This window comes from Salvelinus fontinalis, unplaced genomic scaffold (assembly GCF_029448725.1).
Source record: "Salvelinus fontinalis isolate EN_2023a unplaced genomic scaffold, ASM2944872v1 scaffold_0844, whole genome shotgun sequence".
Taxonomy (NCBI): Eukaryota; Metazoa; Chordata; class Actinopteri; order Salmoniformes; family Salmonidae; genus Salvelinus; species Salvelinus fontinalis.
The window spans coordinates 882-23,333 of record NW_026601053.1 but is presented as its reverse complement, the minus strand read 5'-3'; the positions used below and the strand labels follow the sequence as shown (position 1 = coordinate 23,333).

Sequence of the window (22,452 nt, the reverse complement as noted above, 5' to 3'; positions counted from 1 at the left end):
CTAACGAGATGGACAAGCCAGCACAGGTGTAACATATACTGACTAACGAGGTGACACCAATCAGTGCGTCCTACGTGCTAACGAGCTATACTTGCTAAAGTCCAACCTCAAAACATAAATGGAAAACCAAAGCCTGTAAAGACAACAAAAATCCCCCTTAAGACAACAAATATATCCTATATTTTTGTTGGACAAGTTTGCTCACCACCAACAGAAAACAACTTCCATTTCACATTATAATCAACTACAATGCTTCACCAATATAAACATGGTGTCTACTGGCAGTCAACAATTAAAAACAAGAAAAAACACATCCTTCTAAATAATAATATAGAATGTATAATAATATCGTATCTTTTCTCCTTTTTCTTTCTATAGATTCTTAAACTATTATTTTTTCCCTTCTAGAACTCTCGTCTTCCTAAAGCTCACTAGCTTCTAGAACTCTCGTCCCCTTGGAACGAGCCCAAACAAAACTCATCTCCAATACGGAAAACCGTGCAGTCAAAATAAATTGTGATCCATGGCAACTCACTGGCTAAACGCAAAACACAAATCTTTTTGACTGCCCACCTTTGAGAAAATCAGCAACCACGGACAAGTCTGATTTCAAGAGGAAACTCCTGCGATATCCGTAGTAACTTTCCACCTCACTGCGGAGCTTCTCTCTCTTTTCAGGGTTCACTAGATAGGCATGTTGTTGGATCGGGGCCCAGTCCCCAATGTCATGCTCTAGTACATTTGGGTTGGCACATCTGAGAATTAACCCTGCTATTCTAAAAGAAGGGCAACAATGTCAATATATTTATACCCGAAAATTGTCAGTTGATTGCATAAATAATTATGATTACTAAAAGTTACATGAATTGTAAACATGAATTACCAAAACCAAATGTACACCCCTTTGATCATTTGTATTGTCAATAATTCACTTAATGGTAAGGCATGGTATAATAAAAAATGTTTAAAAAAATATTTGATTGCATAGTCTTATTTTCAACGACTTTTCAATTACATTTTGCTAGGTGGGATAGCCTCAATGTCAAAACACAGTTTAACATGTCCAAATCAATAACCAATATGTAGAAACAGTTTGGGATAAATTGAAAACCTAAACATAACATGTGCTATTTACACAAACATCTGCCACAATAATCATATTACTTGTATTTATTAAAAAAAAAAAAAAAAAAAAAGACTTTATAATCTTCACAAGCACCAGAAACAGTGTTGTTTTGACAAGTAGCAATAAATCACTGATATCGATTAGGGGGGAAATCAGGTTGTACGTGATGTTGGAATGCATTTAAATGTAGGGGTCGCTAAACAAAGGAACACAACACTTATTTGTCATAACTCATCGATATCATGCTAAAATCATTTATGTGACAGGAGGGAGATGAGGTTGCACGTACTGTTAAAACTAGCAGCTCAAAAACCACACTGAATCTGGGAATAATGTGTACTTACTAAATCTCATAAATAGTACTCTTTCAATTCAGAACCTGGATTTTCCCCCTGAGGCTAAAATCCATATCATATTGAAATCAATAGAACAGGGGGCAAACATTTAGGGTTCTACATTGTGACATCATTAAAATACTCCTACTACAATGTTTAAACATTCTACATTGTGACATCATTAAAAAACTCCTACTACAATGTTAAAACATTCTACATTGTGACATCATTACACTATTCCTACTACAATGTTAAAACATTCTACATTGTGACATCATTAAAATACTTCTACAACAATGTTAAAACATTCTACATTGTGACATTAATTCATTGATATCATGAAACAACTCCTTCATGTATTTTCTGATGTTTAGTCAGAGATCTTTAATCAGATTACCTCTTCCCACATTGACCACAGCTTTACGATTTCTCCCCTGTGTGTGTTCTCTGGTGTATAGTCAGGTGGCCAAATCGAACAAAACTCTTCCCACATTGACCACAGCTATAAGATTTCTCTCCTGTGTGTGTTCTCTGGTGTAATGTCAGAGAGCCAGATGTAGTAAAACTCTTCCCACATTGATCACAGCTATAAGGTTTCTCTCCTGTGTGTGTTCTCTGGTGTAAAGTCAGATTGCTAGATGCAGTAAAACTCTTCCTACATTGAACACAGCTATAAGGTTTCTCTCCTGTGTGGATCCTTTGATGAATTTTCATGCCTGATGAGGTGAATCTCTTCCCACAGTCAGAGCAGCAGTGAGTTCTCTTCCCTGTGGATCTCTGCAGGTGTTTATTGAGGCGTTCTGATCTGGAGAGACTCTTCTCTGCCTCGTCAGCATCATGAGGTTGTTGAGGCTCCACAGAAGATCCACGATAGTCCCGTATCTCTCCTGAGTGAACAACAAAGACAGATGATTAAAGGCCCACAACAGTGGAAATCCACTGTAAAAGGTGATGCCAACAGCGTAGCCATGATGTTGTACAACAATTGACGTCTGTAATGAATGCTAAAATTATTTGACAATTGTCATAAAATGAGCAAGAATAGTCATATTTTAGTAGTAACATCGATGATTGTAGGCTAGAAATAAGTTATTCATGTTGTTGAAACTCTAAGCAGTGTGCCAGACAACTTTTGGTCTCCAATATAGGCCCCTTTCTGTGTTTAATAAAATTGCGGCACAAGGGCGATGCGCACACAATTTGATTGCAGAAACACCTCCCTGCTAATGAGGAAACCGATAGTAATGGATGTAGTATATCTGCTAATGAGGAAACCACTAGTTATGGATGTAGTATATCTGGTAATGAGGAAACCACTAGTTATGGATGTAGTATATCTGGTAATGAGGAAACCACTAGTTATGGATGTAGTATATCTGCCTGGAGCAAAAATGGTGAGCATAGCTTTTAGTTTTTCACAATGTATTCTGAATGTGAATAGGGGAAAACTCAGGGGAGTAACCTCTATTTCCAGGTTGATTATGAGTACATTTCACACTACTTTGGATTATAATTGTAAGGCTCGTTTGAATGTCCTGCTTAATATAAATGTTTGCTACAGTATTAAGAATTATGTGTAATTATTGAAGAACCGCATTAGTGACAGTATACATTTGGGTGTTGCTAAAAAAGTTAAGATTTCTTTGTATTTCACCTTTATTTAACCAGGTCGGCCAGTCGAGAACAAGTTCTCATTTACAACTGTGACCTGCCAAGATAAAGCAAACCAGTGAGACAAAAACAACAGAGTTACACGTGGGATAAACAAACGTACAGTCAATAACACAATAGAAAGTCTATATACAGTGTGTGCAAATGGAGTAAGGAGGTAAGGCAATAAATAGGCCATAGTAGCGGGATGAGGTAGGTAGTTGGATGGGCTATTTACAGATGGGCTGTGTACAGCTGCAGCGATCGGTAAGCTGCTCAGATAGCTGATGCTTAAAGTTAGTGAGGGAGAGTCTCCAGCTTCAGCGATTTTTGCAATTCGTTCCAGTCATTGGCAGCAGAGAACTGTAAGGAAAGGTGGCCAAAATAGGTGTTGGCTTTGGGGATGACCAGTGAGATATACTTCCTGGAGCACGTGCTACGGGTGGGTGTTGCTATGGTGACCAGTGAGCTGAGTTAAGGCGGAGCTTTACCTAGCAAAGACTTATAGATGACCTGGAGCTAGTGGGTTTGGAGACGAATATGTAGCGAGGGCCAGCCGACGAGAGCAGTGGTATATAGGGATATGGTGACAAAACGGATGGCACTGTGATAGACTGCATCCAGTTTGCTGTGTAGAGTGTTGGAGGCTATTTTGAAAATGACATCACTGAAGTCAAGGATCGGTAGGATAGTCAGTTTTACGAGGGTATGTTCGGCAGCGTGAGTGAAGGAGGCTTTGTTGCAAAATAGGAAGCCAAATCTAGATTTAATTTTAGATTGGAAATGCTTAATATTAGTCTGGAAGGAGAGTTTACAGTCTAGCAAGACACCTAGGTATTTATAGTTGTCCACATATTCTAAGTCAGAACCGTCCAGAGTAGTCATGCTGGACGGGCGGGTACGGGCAGCGATCGGTTGAAGGGCATACATTTAGTTTTACTAGCGTTTAAGAGCAGTTGGAGGCCACGGAAGGAGTGTTGTATGGCATTGAAGCTCGTTTGGAGGTTTGTTAACCTTTATGGGATAGGGGGCAGCATTTTCACTTTTGGATGAATAGCGTGCCCAGAGTGAACTGCCTCCTACTCTGTCCCAGATGCTAATATATGCATATTATTATTTGTATTGGATAGAAAACACTCATATGCCCAAATAGTCACTTGTTGTTAGCGTGTTCAGCCCAGTAATCCACCTTCATGAGGCGCAGGCACTTCGTCCAGACAAAAACTCGAGAAGTTCCGTTACAGTCCTTTAGAAACATGTCAAACGGTGTATGGAATCAATCTTTAGGATGTTTTTAACATAAAACATCAATAATGTACCAATCGGAGAATTCCTTTGTCTGAAGAAAAGCACTGGAACTAGAGGTAACTCTGTCGGGAGCGTGCGTCATGAGACCAAGGCACTCTGCCAGACCACTGACTCAGAGGTCTCATGAGCCCCTCCTTTATAGTAGAAGCCTCATTCAAGTTTCTAAAGACGGTTGACATCTAGTGGAAGCCGTAGGAAGTGCAACTTTATCCATATCTCAATGTGTATTCGGTAAGCCAAGCTTTAAAAAACTACAAACCTCAGATTTCCCACTTCCTGGTTGGATTTGTCTCAGGTTTTCGCCTGCCATGTGAGTTCTGTTATACTCACAGACATCATTCAAACAGTTTTAGAAACTTCAGAGTGTTTTCTATCCAATACTAATAACAATATGCATATATTAGCATCTGGGACAGAGTAGCAGGTAGCGTACTCTGGGCACCTTATTCATCCAAGCTACTCAATACTGCCCTCCTGTCACCAAGAAGTTAAGTGTCCAAAGAAGGGCCAGATGTATACAGAATGGTGTCGTCTGCATAAAGGTGGATCAAGGAATCACCCGCAGCAAGAGCAACATCGTTGGTATATACAGAGAAAAGAGTTGGCCCGAGAATTGAACCCTGTGGTACCCCCATAGAGACTGCCAGAAGTCCATAAAACAGGCCCTCTGATTTGACACACTGAACTCTATCTGAGAAGTAGTTGGTGAACCAGGTGAGTCAGTCATTTGAGAAACCAAGGCTGTTGAGTCTGCCGATAAGAATACGGTGATTGACAGAGTCGAAAGCCTTGGCCAGGTTGATGAAGACAGTGACACAGTATTGTCTCCTATCGATGGCGGTTATGATATCGTTCAGGACCTTGAGCGTGGCTGAGGTGCACCCGTGACCAGCTCGGAAACCGGATTGCACAGCGGAGAAGGTACGGTGGGATTCAAAATGGTCAGTGACCTGTTTGTTGACTTGACTTTTGAAGACTTTAGAAAGGCAGGGCAGGATGGATATAGGTATGTAACAGTTTGGGTCTAGAGTGTCACCCCCTTTGAAGAGGGGGATGACGGCAGATAAGAGAGGTTGCATCTCTGGAGGCACTAGTTATGCTAGGTGAGGTCACCGCATGTGTGGGAGGTGGGACAAAAGAGTTCTCTGAGGCATGTTGAGTGGGACTAGGGGCTCCGCAGTAAAATAAAACAATGATAACTACCCTAAACAACAGTATACAAGGCATGTTGACATTAGAGAGACAAAGCGAGGCATAAAGCAATCACAGGTGTTGATTGGGAGAGCTAGCTAAGACAACAACGGTTAAGACAACAGTTAATCAGCTAAGACAACAACAGGTAAAATGGAGATGAATGGGCAGAGAGGGTCAGTTAACTACACACGGGGCCTGAGTTCGAGGCTGGGGCCGACAGATAAACAAAATGGAGAACCGTGACTAATGAACAGTCCAGCAGGCATCAGCTATGTAGCCAAGTGATCATAGGGTCCAGTGAACAGCAATATATGAACCAGGGAAGCCGTTAGGTAGTCGATACTACTATTACTACGCTAGCCGGGAGATGCGCTTGGCTCGAGACTAACTGGTGCTAGCTTCGGGACAAGGGCGTAAGCCACTATACCCAATCCGGTACAGAGCTTACGGCAGGAATCCGGTGATGATCCGGCTTCTAGTCGTCTTAGTGAAGAGTCTGGGAGGCATCAGCTGTGCAGCCGAGTGATCATAGGGTCCACTGAGCAGGCCGGGAGATGGGCCTCGCTCAAGGCTAGCTTCGGGGCTGGGCCACTCGGTGGCAGCTAGCTAGCTGTGATTATCCGGTGTAATGGTCCAGAGCTTACGGCAGGAATACGGTGATGTAGTGGAGAAAAACAGTCCGATATGCTCAGGGTTGATATCGCGCTGTGCAGACTGGCAGGTGTTATCCAGGCTAAAAGCGGCTGGTGTCTGAGCTAAAAAGTTAAAGGTAGCAATGGCTAACAATGACTCAATAGCTAGTAGCTAATTAGCTGGTTAGCTTCTGATAGCTAGCTTCTGCTGGAGTTTCCAGCTATAAGGTCTAAAAAATTGCAGTTCCGTATCACATTGGGTGAGGTGTGTTGCCAAAAATATATGAAAAAAACATAACATTTACAACAAACACATCTTACTGCTACGCCATCTTGGATTACAAGGTGGCTCAGTTAACTTTTACTTGGTACTCATCCCGGATCCGGAAGCACCCTCATCAGTAAAAAAGCTGACTAGCATAGCCTAGCATAGCGCCACAAGTAAATACTAGCATCTAAATATCATGAAATCACAAGTCCAAGACACCAGATGAAAGATACACATCTTGTGAATACAGCCATCATTTCAGATTTTTAAAATGTTTTACAGGGAAGACACAATATGTATTTCTATTAGCTAACCACGATAGCAAAAGACAACTTTTTTCCCCCACCATTTTTTTACTGCATAGGTAGCTATCACAAATTCGACCAAATAAAGATATAAAAAGTCACTAACCAAGAAACAACTTCATCAGATGACAGTCTGATAACATATTTATTGTATAGCATATGTTTTGTTAGAAAAATGTGCATATTTCAGGTATAAATCATAGTTTTACATTGCAGCCACCATCACAACTCTCACCAAAGCAACTAGAATAACTACAGAGACCAACGTGAATTACCTAAATACTCATCATAAAACATTTATGAAAAATACACAGTGTACAGCAAATGAAAGACAAAGATCTTGTGATTCCAGACAATATTTCCGATTTATCAAGTGTTTTACAGCGAAAACACAATATAGCGTTATGTTAGCTTAGCACAATAGCAACCATAACAACAGCATTGATTCAAGGCAAAGAGCGATAACGTAATCACCACCAAAATATATTAATTTTTTCACTAACCTTCTCAAACTTCTTCAGATGACAGTCCTATAACATCAAATTACACAATACATATATGGTTTGTTCGAAAATGTGCATATTTAGCGGCACAAATCGTGGTTATACAATATGAATAGTAGCCAAAATGCAAACAAAATGTCGGTAGAAATCTTGGGAGAGGCACCTAATCTAATCAATAACTAATCATAAACTTGACTAAAAAATACAGGTTGGACAGCAAAATAAAGATACACTAGTTCTTAACCTGTTAGGCTTGCTAGCCCGATGCCGGCACACTTAGGACAACAGCCAGCTCAAAGTGCAGGGCGCGAAATTCAAAATATATATTTTTTTAATATTTAACTTTCACACATTAACAAGTCCAATACAGCATATGAAAGGTACACATCTTGTGAATCAAGCCAACATGTCCGATTTTTAAAGTGTTTTACAGGGAAGACACAATATGTAAATCTATTAGCTAAACACGTTAGCAAAAGACACCACTTTTCTTACTCCATCAGTTTTTTACTCCATCAGTAGCTATCACAAATTCGACCAAATAAAGATATAAATAGCCACTAACCAAGAAACAACTTTATCAGATGACAGTCTGATAACATATTTATTGTATAGCATATGTTTTGTTAGAAAAATGTGCATATTTCAGGTATAAATCATAGTTTACATTGCAGCTACAGTCAGAAATTGCACCGAAAGCAGACAGAAAAATGACAGACACCAACGCCAAATAACTAAATACTCATCATAAAACATTTCTGAAAAATACATAGTGTACAGCAATTGAAAGACAGGCATCTTGTGATTCCAGACAATATTTCCGATTTATCAAGTGTTTTACAGCGAAAACACAATATAGCGTTATATTAGCTTAGCACAATAGCAAACATAACAACAGCATTGATTCAAGGCAAAAAGAGCGATAACGTAATCACCACCAAAATATATTAATTTTTTCACTAACCTTCTCAGAATTCTTCAGATGACAGTCCTGTAACATCATATTACAACATACATATAGAGTTTGTTCGAAAATGTGCATATTTAGCCGCACAAATCGTGGTTATACAATGAGAAAAGTTGCCAAGCTGCCCAGAAAATGTCGGGCGCCATCTTGGAGAGGCACCTATTCTAATCAATAAATAATCATAAACTTGACTAAAAAAATACAGGGTGGACAGCATATGACAGACAAATGAGTTCTTAATGCAATCGCTTTGTTACATTTGTAAAATTAACTTTATTGCGCAATACATCGTGCGAAGCTACACAAAAATTAATGGCGTCTTATGCATTTAACATTTTTCAACAAAACAACGATTTATCAGCATAAATAGTTCTTACTTTTCGATGAACTGCCATCAGAATCTTGGGAAAGGTGTCCTTTGTCCAAAAGAATCGTTGCTGGGTTGGAGAACGTCCTCTTCCACGATGCAATTAGCAGTAAACAATGGCATGCGAAGGAGAGATACCCAACTTTCTACAACGTCATAAAATGAAATACCCGAAAATCGCAATATACTGACATAAACTGATATAAATCGGTTTAAAATAACAAGATTATGATGTCTTTAAAGCCTATATCGAATAAAAACAGAGCCGGATATATCTAGGAGCTAAAACCAGAGCTTCTAAAACGACATGCCAAGACCCTTACTGCGTCAGCGCGAGGATCCAAAAGGAGGGACACTTCGGTTCCAATCAATTTATAGACTTTCGGCTCTGCCTAGAGACTCCATTTGAAGGCCCTCTATTCGCTGACACCCAGGGGAAGGCGTATGCAGTGTAACTCAACCAATAGAAGACAGGGAGAGTTATACACAGCTCTGGGAACAGGTTGTAAAAATCTGCATTCTCAACTCCACATAGGGAAATTGCTCTAAGTCCAGTTCTGTTTCACGCACAGACATAATTCAAACGGTTTTAGAAACTAGAGAGTGTTTTCTATCCAATAGTAATAATAATATGCATATTGTACGAGCAAGAATTGAGTACGAGGCCGTTTGAAATGGGCACTTTTAATCAGAGCTACTCAATACACCCCCTGGAGCCCAAAGAGGTTAATGCAACCGCTGTGTTAGATTTTTAAAATTGACGTTACTACGACATACAGCGTACGTTAAAGCGAGACCGCACCGAAATTAATGGCGGAATAATAGTTTAACATTTTTCAACAGAACAACGAATTAACATCATAAATAGTTCTTACTATTTGATGAGCTTCCATCAGAATCTTGTGCAAGTTGTCCTTTGTCCAGAATAATCATTGCTCGGTTGTAGATTGTCGTCTTCAACTTTGGAATTAGCAGCAAACATTAGCCATGTGGCGAAGACGTGTCCAACTCAACATAACGCAGCACAAATAAAATACCGAAAATCGCAATATACTGATGTAAACTGATATAACTCGGTTTAAAATAACTACCGTATGATGTTTTTAACACCTATATCGAATAAAATCAGAGCCGGATATATCTAACGCCTATAACGAGAGCTTTTCAGAATGCAATCCTGAGGTCTGTCTTGCGTCATGACGAACGTTGAAAAGACTGCACACCCGGTTCCAAGAGCTTTTGTACGGCCTCAGATCTACCTAGACACCCCATTCCAATTCTCACTGCTTACTGACACCTAGGGGAAGGCTTATGCAGTGCATGTCGACCCATAGATTACATGCAAATTAATAAACTGACCCTGGAACAGAGTGCCCGATTTCAGATTTCTCACTTCCTGACAGGAAGTTTGCTGCAAAATGAGTTCTGTTTTACTCACAGATATATTTCAAACGGTTTTAGAAACTAGAGAGTGTTTTCTATCCAATAGTAATAATAATATGCATATTGTACGAGCAAGAATTGAGTACGAGGCAGTTTAATTTGGGAACGTTTTTTTACAAAGTCGAAATGGCGCCCCCCCTATTGAGAAAAGGTTAACCTCTACCGAGTACCTAACCCGGATCCGGGAGCACCCCCCACCCCCCCCACACTGATTAGCATCGCTAGCATAGCGTCACAATTAAATAGTAGCATCTAAATATCATTAAATCACAAGTCCAAGACACCCAATGAAAGACACAGATCTTGTGAATAAAACCACCATTTCAGATTTTTTAAATGTTTTACAGGGAAGACACAATATGTAAATCTATTAGCTAAACACGTTAGCAAAAGACACCATTTTCTTACTCCAACAGTTTTTTCCTGTGTCAGTAGCTATCACTAATTCGACTAAATGAAAATATATATAGCCACTAACCAACAAACAAATTCATAAGATGACAGTCTGATAACATATTTATGGTATAGCATAGTTTTTTTTTTTTTATGTGCATTTTTCAGGTATAAATCACAGTTCTACATTGCAGCTGCAATCTGATATAGTGCTGATGCAGCTAGAACAATTACAGAGACCAACGTTATATAACTAATTACTTGTCTTAAAACATTTCAGAAAAAATACACAGCGTACAGATATTGAAAGCCCAACATCTGGTGAATCCAAACAATATTTCAGATTTATTAAATGTTTTATAGCGAAAACAAAATGTAGCGCTAAATTAGCATAGCCACGCCAGCCAGAACCAGCTGGGCGCGCCCGACCAGTTCACATGCACGACAGATATATGAAATAACATCGTAAATTGGGTCTTACTATTGCTGATCTTTCATCAGAATGTTGATCAAGGTGTCCTTAGTCCTGATGAGTCGTTCAATCCATTCACAATGGCAACTTTCCCTCTTCATTTAGCCTGGGTACTGGTCGACTGGCACGGTCCCTGTCCAAAGTTAAAAAACTCACAGAACGGAACACGGCAAAACTCCCGAAAAAATTCAAATAATCTGATTAAACTATATTGAAAAAACATACATTACGATGATATGGTCACATGTATCAAACAAACTTCGAGACGGAGATAGTTTTCATCCGTAACGTCAGCATAACAAAAGACAATTGCACCTCTAAAACGCGCGTTTCAGAAAACCGGAAGTTGTCGGTCACGCTAAAGAAATAGGTCTTATTTCGCGTCAGTACAAGATAAACAAAAAATAATAATTCTCCTCTGACGTCTTCCTGACACCCAGAGGAAGACGAATGAAGTGTGTTTCGGGTCATAGGTGGCGTGACCATATATAGGCAGAGCGTTGAAGCGAGCATACACATCTTGCAATCTTCTTCTTGCTCAGGGAAAGTGCTGTCAAATGACCTGTGTTTCACTCCGAGTCAAAATTGAAACGGTTTTAGAAACCATAGCTTGTTTTCTATCCAATGGTATATGGTTATATGCATATAGTAACAGCAATAATTGAATAAGAGGCAGTTTAATCTGTAGAGGCAATTATGCTAATGTGAAAACAGCACCCCCTGTATTCTCAAGAAGTTAAATGTAATACCGCTCTTCACCGACCCAGGAAAGGGGTGGGGCCAATCAGGTGTTGTGCCTCGTTTCCCTCCTTCAGGGAACACTAATTATAGTGTTCGGTTCTAATTATTCAGAGTAAATAACTCACGGACACTAGAGAAGCTTAACCAAGTTTAATTCTTCCCAAAGGGTCGTTACAGCCGTAGTTCAGACAAAAACATGTTCTCACCATCACAAGTATATACACCCCACTTTGGACACTCCTCTTTCTCTCCAGTCCTTACATCTTCTGGGTCGACAGGAAGAGGGAAACAGGATACTAAACCCTTATTACTCCCTTCAGGGGATCTGACCTGACCTCAACCCCTCCTTCACCTAATCCACAGATGTCCATCCGCTTCTCCTATAGCAATCCTGTGATCTCCTCCCGTCCACCCAGCACATTCCACAGCCACTGTCTTTCTACAGATCTCACCCCTTTATATACTCTGTGTCTGATCTATCATGTCTTTAATATCTCAATGTAGTTTAGAATCCAACAGTCATAAAGTTACATTCCCTTCGTCGGTCAACTTCGGTACAACATACTATGGGAAAAGACAATCATTCCCCATGCCGACGCAAACGGATACTAAATGAAACGGCCCCTGGCAGACCACCCAGACCTCATTGTCTTTTGTTTAAAACACTCATGTCAATGTTGAGTAAGGACGCACACCTAACTACGCATATAGAAGTAGGACTAGTCTACCTGGCCTGTGTGCAAATGTAGGCCTATAAATGTGCCCATTTGAGGATGTCTGATAGTATTTCTCATTGTCTTAATGCACCACCACTAATGAGTTGTGGAGCTTCTCAAAGTAATTTTTTTCTTCACCTCAAACAGCAAGTATACTAAGTCTAATCAAAATCAATTGCGTACGACAATAGTTCCTCAAGTATTTTCGTAAAATATTTCCACTCGGCATGAAAGGAAAAAATGTAATTCTCTGATCCAGTGGAAATGTCATAAAATACCTGATTACTTCTTATCTTTTGCACAAATAGCCTACAGCTGTGTCTGTCCCTAACTCACTGGCGCGGAAAACTCTCAGGGCCCAGAATATTTTATACAATGTCGCAAGCTTGCTATCACAAGTTTCGGAGGACCCAGTTGATAGTTGATACAATGTTTCAAGTTTGTTGTAGACAGGCCATGAGCAGCCAATGTGATTTCTAGGATATTTATTTTTATCAGGATATTTTCTACCTGCAGGCTGCAATGTTTTTATTTGTTATGTAGGCAATTTTTTTACATAGTTGGCAATGGCAATAAAGGTTACTTTTAGATTTGTATAATTTTCATTTAGATTTAGATAGAATGTAGATTAATCACAGACAATGATTTTGAGATAGTATTATAAATTAAATGAAACTGTTCCACAAAAATGTGCATATGAAAATGCCATAACCGGCACGCAGATCCGTAGAAATGGTCAGATACATTGTCTCTAAATGGAAAAGTTTGACGACCGCTGGTGTAGTTAATTACTTAAAACTTCAGGAGCATAACGACAGAATTTACAAAGTCCAGTAGCAGCGGGAGGGAAGAGTTTTTCTCGGTTATATTGATGACTGGCTCCCTCGAGTAACTTGTGTATCTGTAATTATTTAATCAAACAGCATGCTTCAAGCATCAGGCAACTTAAAGCAACAACTTTGAGAAGGGTTTAAAACAAAGGTTTCAAACCAATTCATGAATGTAATTACATCTAGGTATATGTCTTGCCTTTAAAGTAAGGGCATGGGAAAAAAAATAGCTGAATATTATACAATGACTTATCAACAGCTCTAATAATTTGACCCCCACAGGAAATCTACACTGGTAATTCTAGAATATACTATATAGCCTAGAAACCTGGTTAAACTATCATTATGACATCATGGATGAATTCTAGAATATACTATATAGCCTAGAAACCTGGTTAAACTATCATTATGACATCATGGATGAATTCTAGAATATACTATATAGCCTAGAATTCTGTTTAAAACAATAATTTTGACATCATGGGTGGCCAGTCTTTGTATTCATAGTGTAGTGAATTCAGGGGATAGCCTGAAGGTTGCTACAATGTCTTTCTCTATGAATTTGAGAGTGGTTACATTTCTCCAGCCCCCATCCCTCAGCTGTTTAGCAAACCAAGTTTCTGAGCAGCCATTTTGTTGCGGTTTTAAAAAATCATTCCACCACTGTTTTGGTAATAAGAGAAATGTAACTACTTTCAAATTCATAGAGAGACCATCCATGATATCAACATTATAGTTTTAACCTTGAGGCGATACAGTGTTGGTTTACATTGTTTCTAAACATTGGAGTAAAAAAAAGCTTATTTGAGGTTCTGATGGGGTAAACAGTTGAACTAAGCTCATGAGGCATGTGTTATATTCTTCAAGAATCAATGGCTATATATAAATAATTTAAAAGTCCAAAAATGGATGTAGCAATTTCATATTTCCCCTTTAACGCCACACATCAGTTCAACAACTGCTGAGTTTGGTATTTAAGACAGTACTTACTAGTATTAATCAGGACGCTGTTTCTCAAAACCATCTTACGGCTAATTTCATCGTTGGATGCCTTAAGATGCGTTTGGGAAACCGGCCTCAGACATCCAGTTTCCTCCTCGTTCTCCTTTTTCGATGTGACAGTCATCTCCCCTTCCTCCTCTTTCACTCCAATTACTGCATCATCCCCTTTCTCTTCCTCTTCTTTTACTGTAACATCCTCTTCCTCTTTCACTCTGAACGAGTCTTCCTCTTCCTTCACTGAAACGTATTTCTCTTTCACTGTAACAGCCTCATCCTCTACTTCTTGTTTTACTGTGATATCCTCCTCTTCCTTCTCCTCTTTCACCAGAAAGATCAGAGCTTCTTTCTCCATCCAGCAGATATTATCTTTAGCAGGAGAAGAGTAGCTAAGTGACCGCATGGTCGGGGTTATTAGCTAGCTAGGCTAATGCTAACTTAACCAGCCCGCCAGCTGACTAATAACAACCGTAAATATGAAATTAAATCGGATAACTAACTAGACGACAGAAGAGGGTTTAAAACACAGTGGCTAATAAAAAAACGAAAGCATCGAAAAAGCTTTATTGGTTCGGCTATTTTGGCTAGCAAGCTACCGAGGTGTCTGACTAACTATTTCTGCTGCTGAAAGAAGCGTCCACTAGATTATACGTCACACCAACAGCGTCGCCTTAAATTCCCACACCGCCAACTGCTGACTGGATTGGGTAGTTGAGTAAAATGTATATTTAATTTTCAGATAAAAAGTTAAAGGGTAGGAACCAGAGACGTCGCTAGAACTAAAATATTAATTAGCCCCCCCCTAAATAAATCAATATCAGTCTATATATTTTTTCTGTGATTTATTTTTTTCGTCAACCATTCCATCGCATCTTAAACTTCTTACAGGGCCGGCACTAGAACCGGGGGAGGCTGCTGCTGCACTAGTGATTGTTAGACTTTCTTCAGCAAAGATGGCTGAAAGAAATACTTCGAGAGAGGGGTACCACTACACAGAACTGAACTGGATCAAAGATGGTGGACAGAAATACTAGGAGAGAGGGGTACCCCTACACAGAACTGAACTGGATCAAAGATGGTGGACAACAGTACTAAGATGGAAGCAAATGTAAGCAAATGTAACGTCAAAACGAATCATGCAAAAACATGCACAGTTGACAGGAATGTTAGTTAATGTAGAGACAAACGATTCTGCATTTTTTTATCATAAAGTTCATTTCCAAAAATCGTGATTTAGCAAGCTAGCTGACTAGCTAACATTAGCCAGCTAGCTGACTAGCTAACATTAGCCAGCTAGCTGACTAGCTTTATGGATGTTGTGACATGAGTATGACATTGTAATTCTGGTTGTTTTAGGGACTCATGAAACAACCAGTGAACCAGACTGCCATTTTGTGAAACAGTGGATGTATAGAATCTAGCTAGCTGAATAATTTACTGCAAATTGAAGGTACAATTTTGTAAGCTTTCCTTGCTGATATTTGCCATGCAGATAGATGAAATCACGTAGCTAGCTATGTTCTTGCTTATTGTGCAGTGGATGATTAAAATCCCTGTATGCCCATGGATGTGTAGCTAGCTATCTAGCCAATCTGTGTATGGACCCAAACGTTTGGTATACATATTAGTTCAGAACCTAGCTATGAACCTCAGCTATCATAGCCAGTTGTATCAACTTCAAAACAGCCTGAATGACATTAATGAAGCCTATGGATTAGTAGAATATAATATCATGTTGTGCCAAGAATGCAAGTCTAATATACATGTAGTTATTACCATGCATGAGATCCCCACCTTGTAGCCTGTACGTTTAATATATTCACTGATCATGTATTCTACCATGGCAAATAAATGTGCAGTTTAGGTATGAATGTCCTTGAGATGATTATTCAGTCATATCCAATACCAGGAGAATCAAATTCCAGTCTTTGAATGACGCTGTGTCTGCATGTATGTATTACAATTCTACACTTCAACAGTGTCTACCAATCTTGGTCCTGGGACATCAATGGTTACACATTGTAACTAATAGACTAGAAACAGGATTTAACTAGTTAATTAATATATACAGAAACATAATGTTAAAAACCAGAACACTACACTTCCTATGCATCATGTAAATACTCCAACACCGGTTCATCTCAACATCTAATGCCCTTCATCTGCATTGATCTGATAAACACAGGATAGGTGGAGTATTTCATCACATTACACTTCATTTCAACCAGTAGAGAATGTGAAACGCTTTATTGAAAAGCTCATTGTCCAAGTGTTATAAATACAAGTTCAATCTGTACTTCAATGCACATCTGTTGTGAATTATAAAACCAGAGGAAGAAAGAGGAGGTGGAGAGAGAGGTGTAAAAGACAAAGGGAAAGAGGTAAGCACATAGGAGCAGGGAAGGCAGCACATGATTAATGAATCACAGTGCTACATAAATATTCTCTCAGTTCATCACAACTACATAGCAGTGTCTCTAGTCGGCCCAAAGGTTATCTTAAAAGCAGGTGAGGTGGCGATGATGGGACTGGGGGTTGGCATCCTCTCACATTAAAACATATCTGCAGACGAGAGACAGATGGAGAGAGAGAGAGCATGTTTAAGCCTTGTGTTTTTAGTTTTTATTCTAACATTGTTAGTCATCAATCAGGAGGTGAAATGCAAAACTGACCTGAAAGCACCTCTTTAATAATACCTCCTGTATAATATAAACTGACCTGGGATCATTAACTCTGGGACTACTGCATCTATCTGTATTTCAATGTAAAGCATCTCTTTAATACTTCCTGTATAATATAAACTGACCTGGGATCATTAATTCTGGGACTACTGCATCTATCTGTATTTCAATGTAAAGCATAACTTGAATAATACTTCCTGTTGACCTGACCAAGTGACCTTTCACCTCTGATCATGCTGTGCCCTCTATGTAGCCAGTTCAGATGCAGGAGGGGTTCACCGACACAGCTGATATAACCTAGAGGACTTAAGGAGAAGGGGAGAGAGGGATGAAGTGAAGGAGAGAGACTGTTATTGAGAAAGGTAGTTAAAGCCACAGTGTTCAACAGGAATCTGTGTGTGGCCTCACCTGGTGTCCACACCACACTTATTGGCTGCTGAGTACTTTATGCTGAAAAACATGAACGGACACACAAGGACAAACAATATAGCGTAGTTATAGAAATAATGAAGTGTCTTACTATTCTCCATGGTTGGCCCTCTTGCCTATTCTTTGAAGGTGGAAGGAGCCACAGTTATACACCTGAGCCTGCTTACTGCACAACACAATCCATCAATCAGATTGATACATGAGTGTGTAGGTGTGGGTTATAGGGTGTCTAATTGCTCTACATTTTTTCAATATGGGTGATTTAAAATAGCCTGTTTTGTTTTTTGCACAGACATCACACCCTTACCTAAACAGCACCCTCATCTGAGAAGTAGAAATCAAAGGGAGAGACACTAGGAATTGAATAACTGCAGTTGACATAGCTAAGTAAATGGAAGAATACTCTTATTGCAATGTGAATGGCTCTTAAAAGAGCCTTTGGTTGTGCATAGTGTAGTCTATGGTGTTGCCAGGGAACAGCACCCTCTTTGAAGAAGTAGGAGGTGAAGATCTCCTGCACACGGATTGCCTCTCTTGCTGCGTTGTTGGACCCCATCCTTGAAACATCCTGCAGAGCAGCAGACTCCTCCTCTGGGACACGGCGGCGATCTGCAGATCCCCTCCTGGTCCGCGTGTCCATCCTCATGAAGTTACGCAGGACACAGGTAGCCTTCACACATCTGAATTCCTCCAGGAGGCAGTCCCAGATGACCCTGGTCACCCAACCTTGCAGTGCCCTACACGGTAACTGTAGGCAATCGTTTTGAAGGAATCTCCAGTTACAAGGTATCTGTAGCAATATGGAAGACAATGTAATTATTAGACTTTTACATCACCAGGTCATTGTGGATTACTAAAGTATAATATCCCTGATAACAAATCATGATAACATTGGATTGATAGATGCATGGGCACACATATGTACATGTGTAGCATGTGACAATAACAGGATCATATCAAGGATAGCATCACAAATGAATACATAAATACCACTTGAAGCTTGATAATGAGTTGATCATTTGAATCAGCTGTGCAGTGCTGAGGCAAAAACAACAATGTGCCTCTTTGAGTCCCCAGGACTGAGAACCACTGCTCTTCATTGGGACCTCTTCATATGTAGACTGGCTTTCATAGAGCTCTTTATCTGAGGACAGAAAACCTCACAAGAAACACACTTCATTATAGTCAAATTACACCACACTGAATATTATGTTACTATTATCTCCGTCCTCACTTATCCAGAATAGCCTCCTCTCTCACTGACAGTTGGGGCTGCTATCCTTTCACCCTCCTCCATGGCTGGTAGCTAGCTACCTACAAATGCATTTGGAGTTAGTTTTTTACAGTGATAAATACATCAAGATAGCTAATATGAAGTTAGGTAGCTGGTGATATTTAATTCACTTAGCTATCTATCTATACAGACTGGTTACCTATTTTGATGTGATATGAAAGTATTGTGTGAAATTATTTTGATGTTAAAGTATTTTAAATTATTTTGATGTGATATGAAAGTATACTGTGAAATTATTTTGAGGATTAACGGGGGCAGCAATAGAAACAATAACAAAGCGTACTCCCTGCCCGTTTTGGTAAAAAGCTGAGGGATGGGGCTGGAGAAATGCAACCATCCATGATACCAACATTATAGTTTTAACCATGTTTTGAGGATATACAGTGTTTGTTTATATTTACTGACATACACTGGAGTAAAAAAAAGCTCATATTTTGGGTTCTGATGGGGTACAACAGTTGAACTAAGCTCATGAGGCATTTATAAGTGAATTCTTCAAGAAACAATGGGTACATATCATTAATGTATAAGTCCCAAAATGGATGTAACAACTGCTGATTGCCCCTTTAAGACTGCATATTGGGCTAATCTAATAGGAGATATTGAGGACTACATTATTTCAGGCATTGTCATTGGATGCATTTGATCAATTGTTAACGTTTTGTTGATGGTCCACTCTTGATGTTCTACACGTTACAGTGTAGCTCCAGCCATTCCTACAGAACAACATTAAAGTGTAGAACCCCTTTACTACATATTGGTTCAACGACTGCAGAGACGGTACTTACTGGTGTTAAACGGATCTCCAACCTCTTCTTTCACACCAAAAACGACATCCTCCTCTTTCTCATCTTCCTGCTCTTTAACCTCTACAGAGTACCTAACCCGGATCCGGGAGCACCCCCCACCTCCCCCACACTGATTAGCATCGCTAGCATAGCGTCACAATTAAATAGTAGCATCTAAATATCATTAAATCACAAGTCCAAGACACCCAATGAAAGACACAGATCTTGTGAATAAAACCACCATTTCAGATTTTTTAAATGTTTTACAGGGAAGACAAAATATGTAAATCTATTAGCTAAACACGTTAGCAAAAGACACCATTTTCTTACTCCAACAGTTTCTTACTCCATCAGGTGCTATCACCAATTCGGCTAAACTAAGATATTGATAGCCACAAACCAACAAACAAATTCATAAGATGACAGTCTGATAACATATTTATGGTATAGCATAGTTTTTTTTTTTTTAAATGTGCATTTTTCAGGTATAAATCACAGTTCTACATTGCAGCTGCAATCTGATATAGTGCTGATGCAGCTAGAACAATTACAGAGACCAACGTTATATAACTAATTACTTGTCTTAAAACATTTCAGAAAAAATACACAGCGTACAGATATTGAAAGCCCAACATCTGGTGAATCCAAACAATATTTCAGATTTATTAAATGTTTTATAGCGAAAACAAAATGTAGCGCTAAATTAGCATAGCCACGCCAGCCAGAACCAGCTGGGCGCGCCCGACCAGTTCACATGCACGACAGATATATGAAATAACATCGTAAATTGGGTCTTACTATTGCTGATCTTTCATCAGAATGTTGATCAAGGTGTCCTTAGTCCTGATGAGTCGTTCAATCCATTCACAATGGCAACTTTCCCTCTTCATTTAGCCTGGGTACTGGTCGACTGGCACGGTCCCTGTCCAAAGTTAAAAAACTCACAGAACGGAACACGGCAAAACTCCCGAAAAAATTCAAATAATCTGATTAAACTATATTGAAAAAACATACATTACGATGATATGGTCACATGTATCAAACAAACTTCGAGACGGAGATAGTTTTCATCCGTAACGTCAGCATAACAAAAGACAATTGCACCTCTAAAACGCGCGTTTCAGAAAACCGGAAGTTGTCGGTCACGCTAAAGAAATAGGTCTTATTTCGCGTCAGTACAAGATAAACAAAAAATAATAATTCTCCTCTGACGTCTTCCTGACACCCAGAGGAAGACGAATGAAGTGTGTTTCGGGTCATAGGTGGCGTGACCATATATAGGCAGAGCGTTGAAGCGAGCATACACATCTTGCAATCTTCTTCTTGCTCAGGGAAAGTGCTGTCAAATGACCTGTGTTTCACTCCGAGTCAAAATTGAAACGGTTTTAGAAACCATAGCTTGTTTTCTATCCAATGGTATATGGTTATATGCATATAGTAACAGCAATAATTGAATAAGAGGCAGTTTAATCTGTAGAGGCAATTATGCTAATGTGAAAACAGCACCCCCTGTATTCTCAAGAAGTTAAATGTAATACCGCTCTTCACCGACCCAGGAAAGGGGTGGGGCCAATCAGGTGTTGTGCCTCGTTTCCCTCCTTCAGGGAACACTAATTATAGTGTTCGGTTCTAATTATTCAGAGTAAATAACTCACGGACACTAGAGAAGCTTAACCAAGTTTAATTCTTCCCAAAGGGTCGTTACAGCCGTAGTTCAGACAAAAACATGTTCTCACCATCACAAGTATATACACCCCACTTTGGACACTCCTCTTTCTCTCCAGTCCTTACATCTTCTGGGTCGACAGGAAGAGGGAAACAGGATACTAAACCCTTATTACTCCCTTCAGGGGATCTGACCTGACCTCAACCCCTCCTTCACCTAATCCACAGATGTCCATCCGCTTCTCCTATAGCAATCCTGTGATCTCCTCCCGTCCACCCAGCACATTCCACAGCCACTGTCTTTCTACAGATCTCACCCCTTTATATACTCTGTGTCTGATCTATCATGTCTTTAATATCTCAATGTAGTTTAGAATCCAACAGTCATAAAGTTACATTCCCTTCGTCGGTCAACTTCGGTACAACATACTATGGGAAAAGACAATCATTCCCCATGCCGACGCAAACGGATACTAAATGAAACGGCCCCTGGCAGACCACCCAGACCTCATTGTCTTTTGTTTAAAACACTCATGTCAATGTTGAGTAAGGACGCACACCTAACTACGCATATAGAAGTAGGACTAGTCTACCTGGCCTGTGTGCAAATGTAGGCCTATAAATGTGCCCATTTGAGGATGTCTGATAGTATTTCTCATTGTCTTAATGCACCACCACTAATGAGTTGTGGAGCTTCTCAAAGTAATTTTTTTCTTCACCTCAAACAGCAAGTATACTAAGTCTAATCAAAATCAATTGCGTACGACAATAGTTCCTCAAGTATTTTCGTAAAATATTTCCACTCGGCATGAAAGGAAAAAATGTAATTCTCTGATCCAGTGGAAATGTCATAAAATACCTGATTACTTCTTATCTTTTGCACAAATAGCCTACAGCTGTGTCTGTCCCTAACTCACTGGCGCGGAAAACTCTCAGGGCCCAGAATATTTTATACAATGTCGCAAGCTTGCTATCACAAGTTTCGGAGGACCCAGTTGATAGTTGATACAATGTTTCAAGTTTGTTGTAGACAGGCCATGAGCAGCCAATGTGATTTCTAGGATATTTATTTTTATCAGGATATTTTCTACCTGCAGGCTGCAATGTTTTTATTTGTTATGTAGGCAATTTTTTTACATAGTTGGCAATGGCAATAAAGGTTACTTTTAGATTTGTATAATTTTCATTTAGATTTAGATAGAATGTAGATTAATCACAGACAATGATTTTGAGATAGTATTATAAATTAAATGAAACTGTTCCACAAAAATGTGCATATGAAAATGCCATAACCGGCACGCAGATCCGTAGAAATGGTCAGATACATTGTCTCTAAATGGAAAAGT

At 39.5% G+C, this 22,452-nt stretch overlaps 1 protein-coding gene and 1 long non-coding RNA gene across 8 annotated transcripts; both read right to left on the bottom strand.

The window, feature by feature from the left end:
- Window positions 1–1,217: 1,217 nt before the first annotated feature.
- Window positions 1,218–14,653, bottom strand: LOC129847444 (zinc finger protein 391-like). Its single transcript, XM_055915235.1, has 2 exons — window positions 14,241–14,653; window positions 1,218–2,348 (listed from the first exon to the last, which is right to left on the bottom strand). Exons 1-2 carry the CDS (start codon window positions 14,650–14,652, stop codon window positions 1,882–1,884), a joined length of 879 nt encoding a protein of 292 aa, XP_055771210.1. The 5' UTR covers window position 14,653; the 3' UTR covers window positions 1,218–1,881.
- A 1,826-nt stretch (window positions 14,654–16,479) lies between these two features.
- LOC129847440 (uncharacterized) lies at window positions 16,480–19,538 on the bottom strand. Of its 7 annotated transcripts, none has more exons than XR_008758421.1 (4): window positions 19,442–19,538; window positions 18,350–18,518; window positions 17,339–18,149; window positions 16,480–17,235 (listed from the first exon to the last, which is right to left on the bottom strand). It is a non-coding gene; the product is annotated as an uncharacterized LOC129847440 (long non-coding RNA). The 7 variants fall into 7 exon arrangements; XR_008758422.1 differs by having other exon boundaries at window positions 18,350–18,673; window positions 19,442–19,536; XR_008758423.1 differs by having other exon boundaries at window positions 16,480–16,921; window positions 16,968–17,235; window positions 18,350–19,529.
- Between the last annotated feature and the right edge of the window lie 2,914 nt (window positions 19,539–22,452).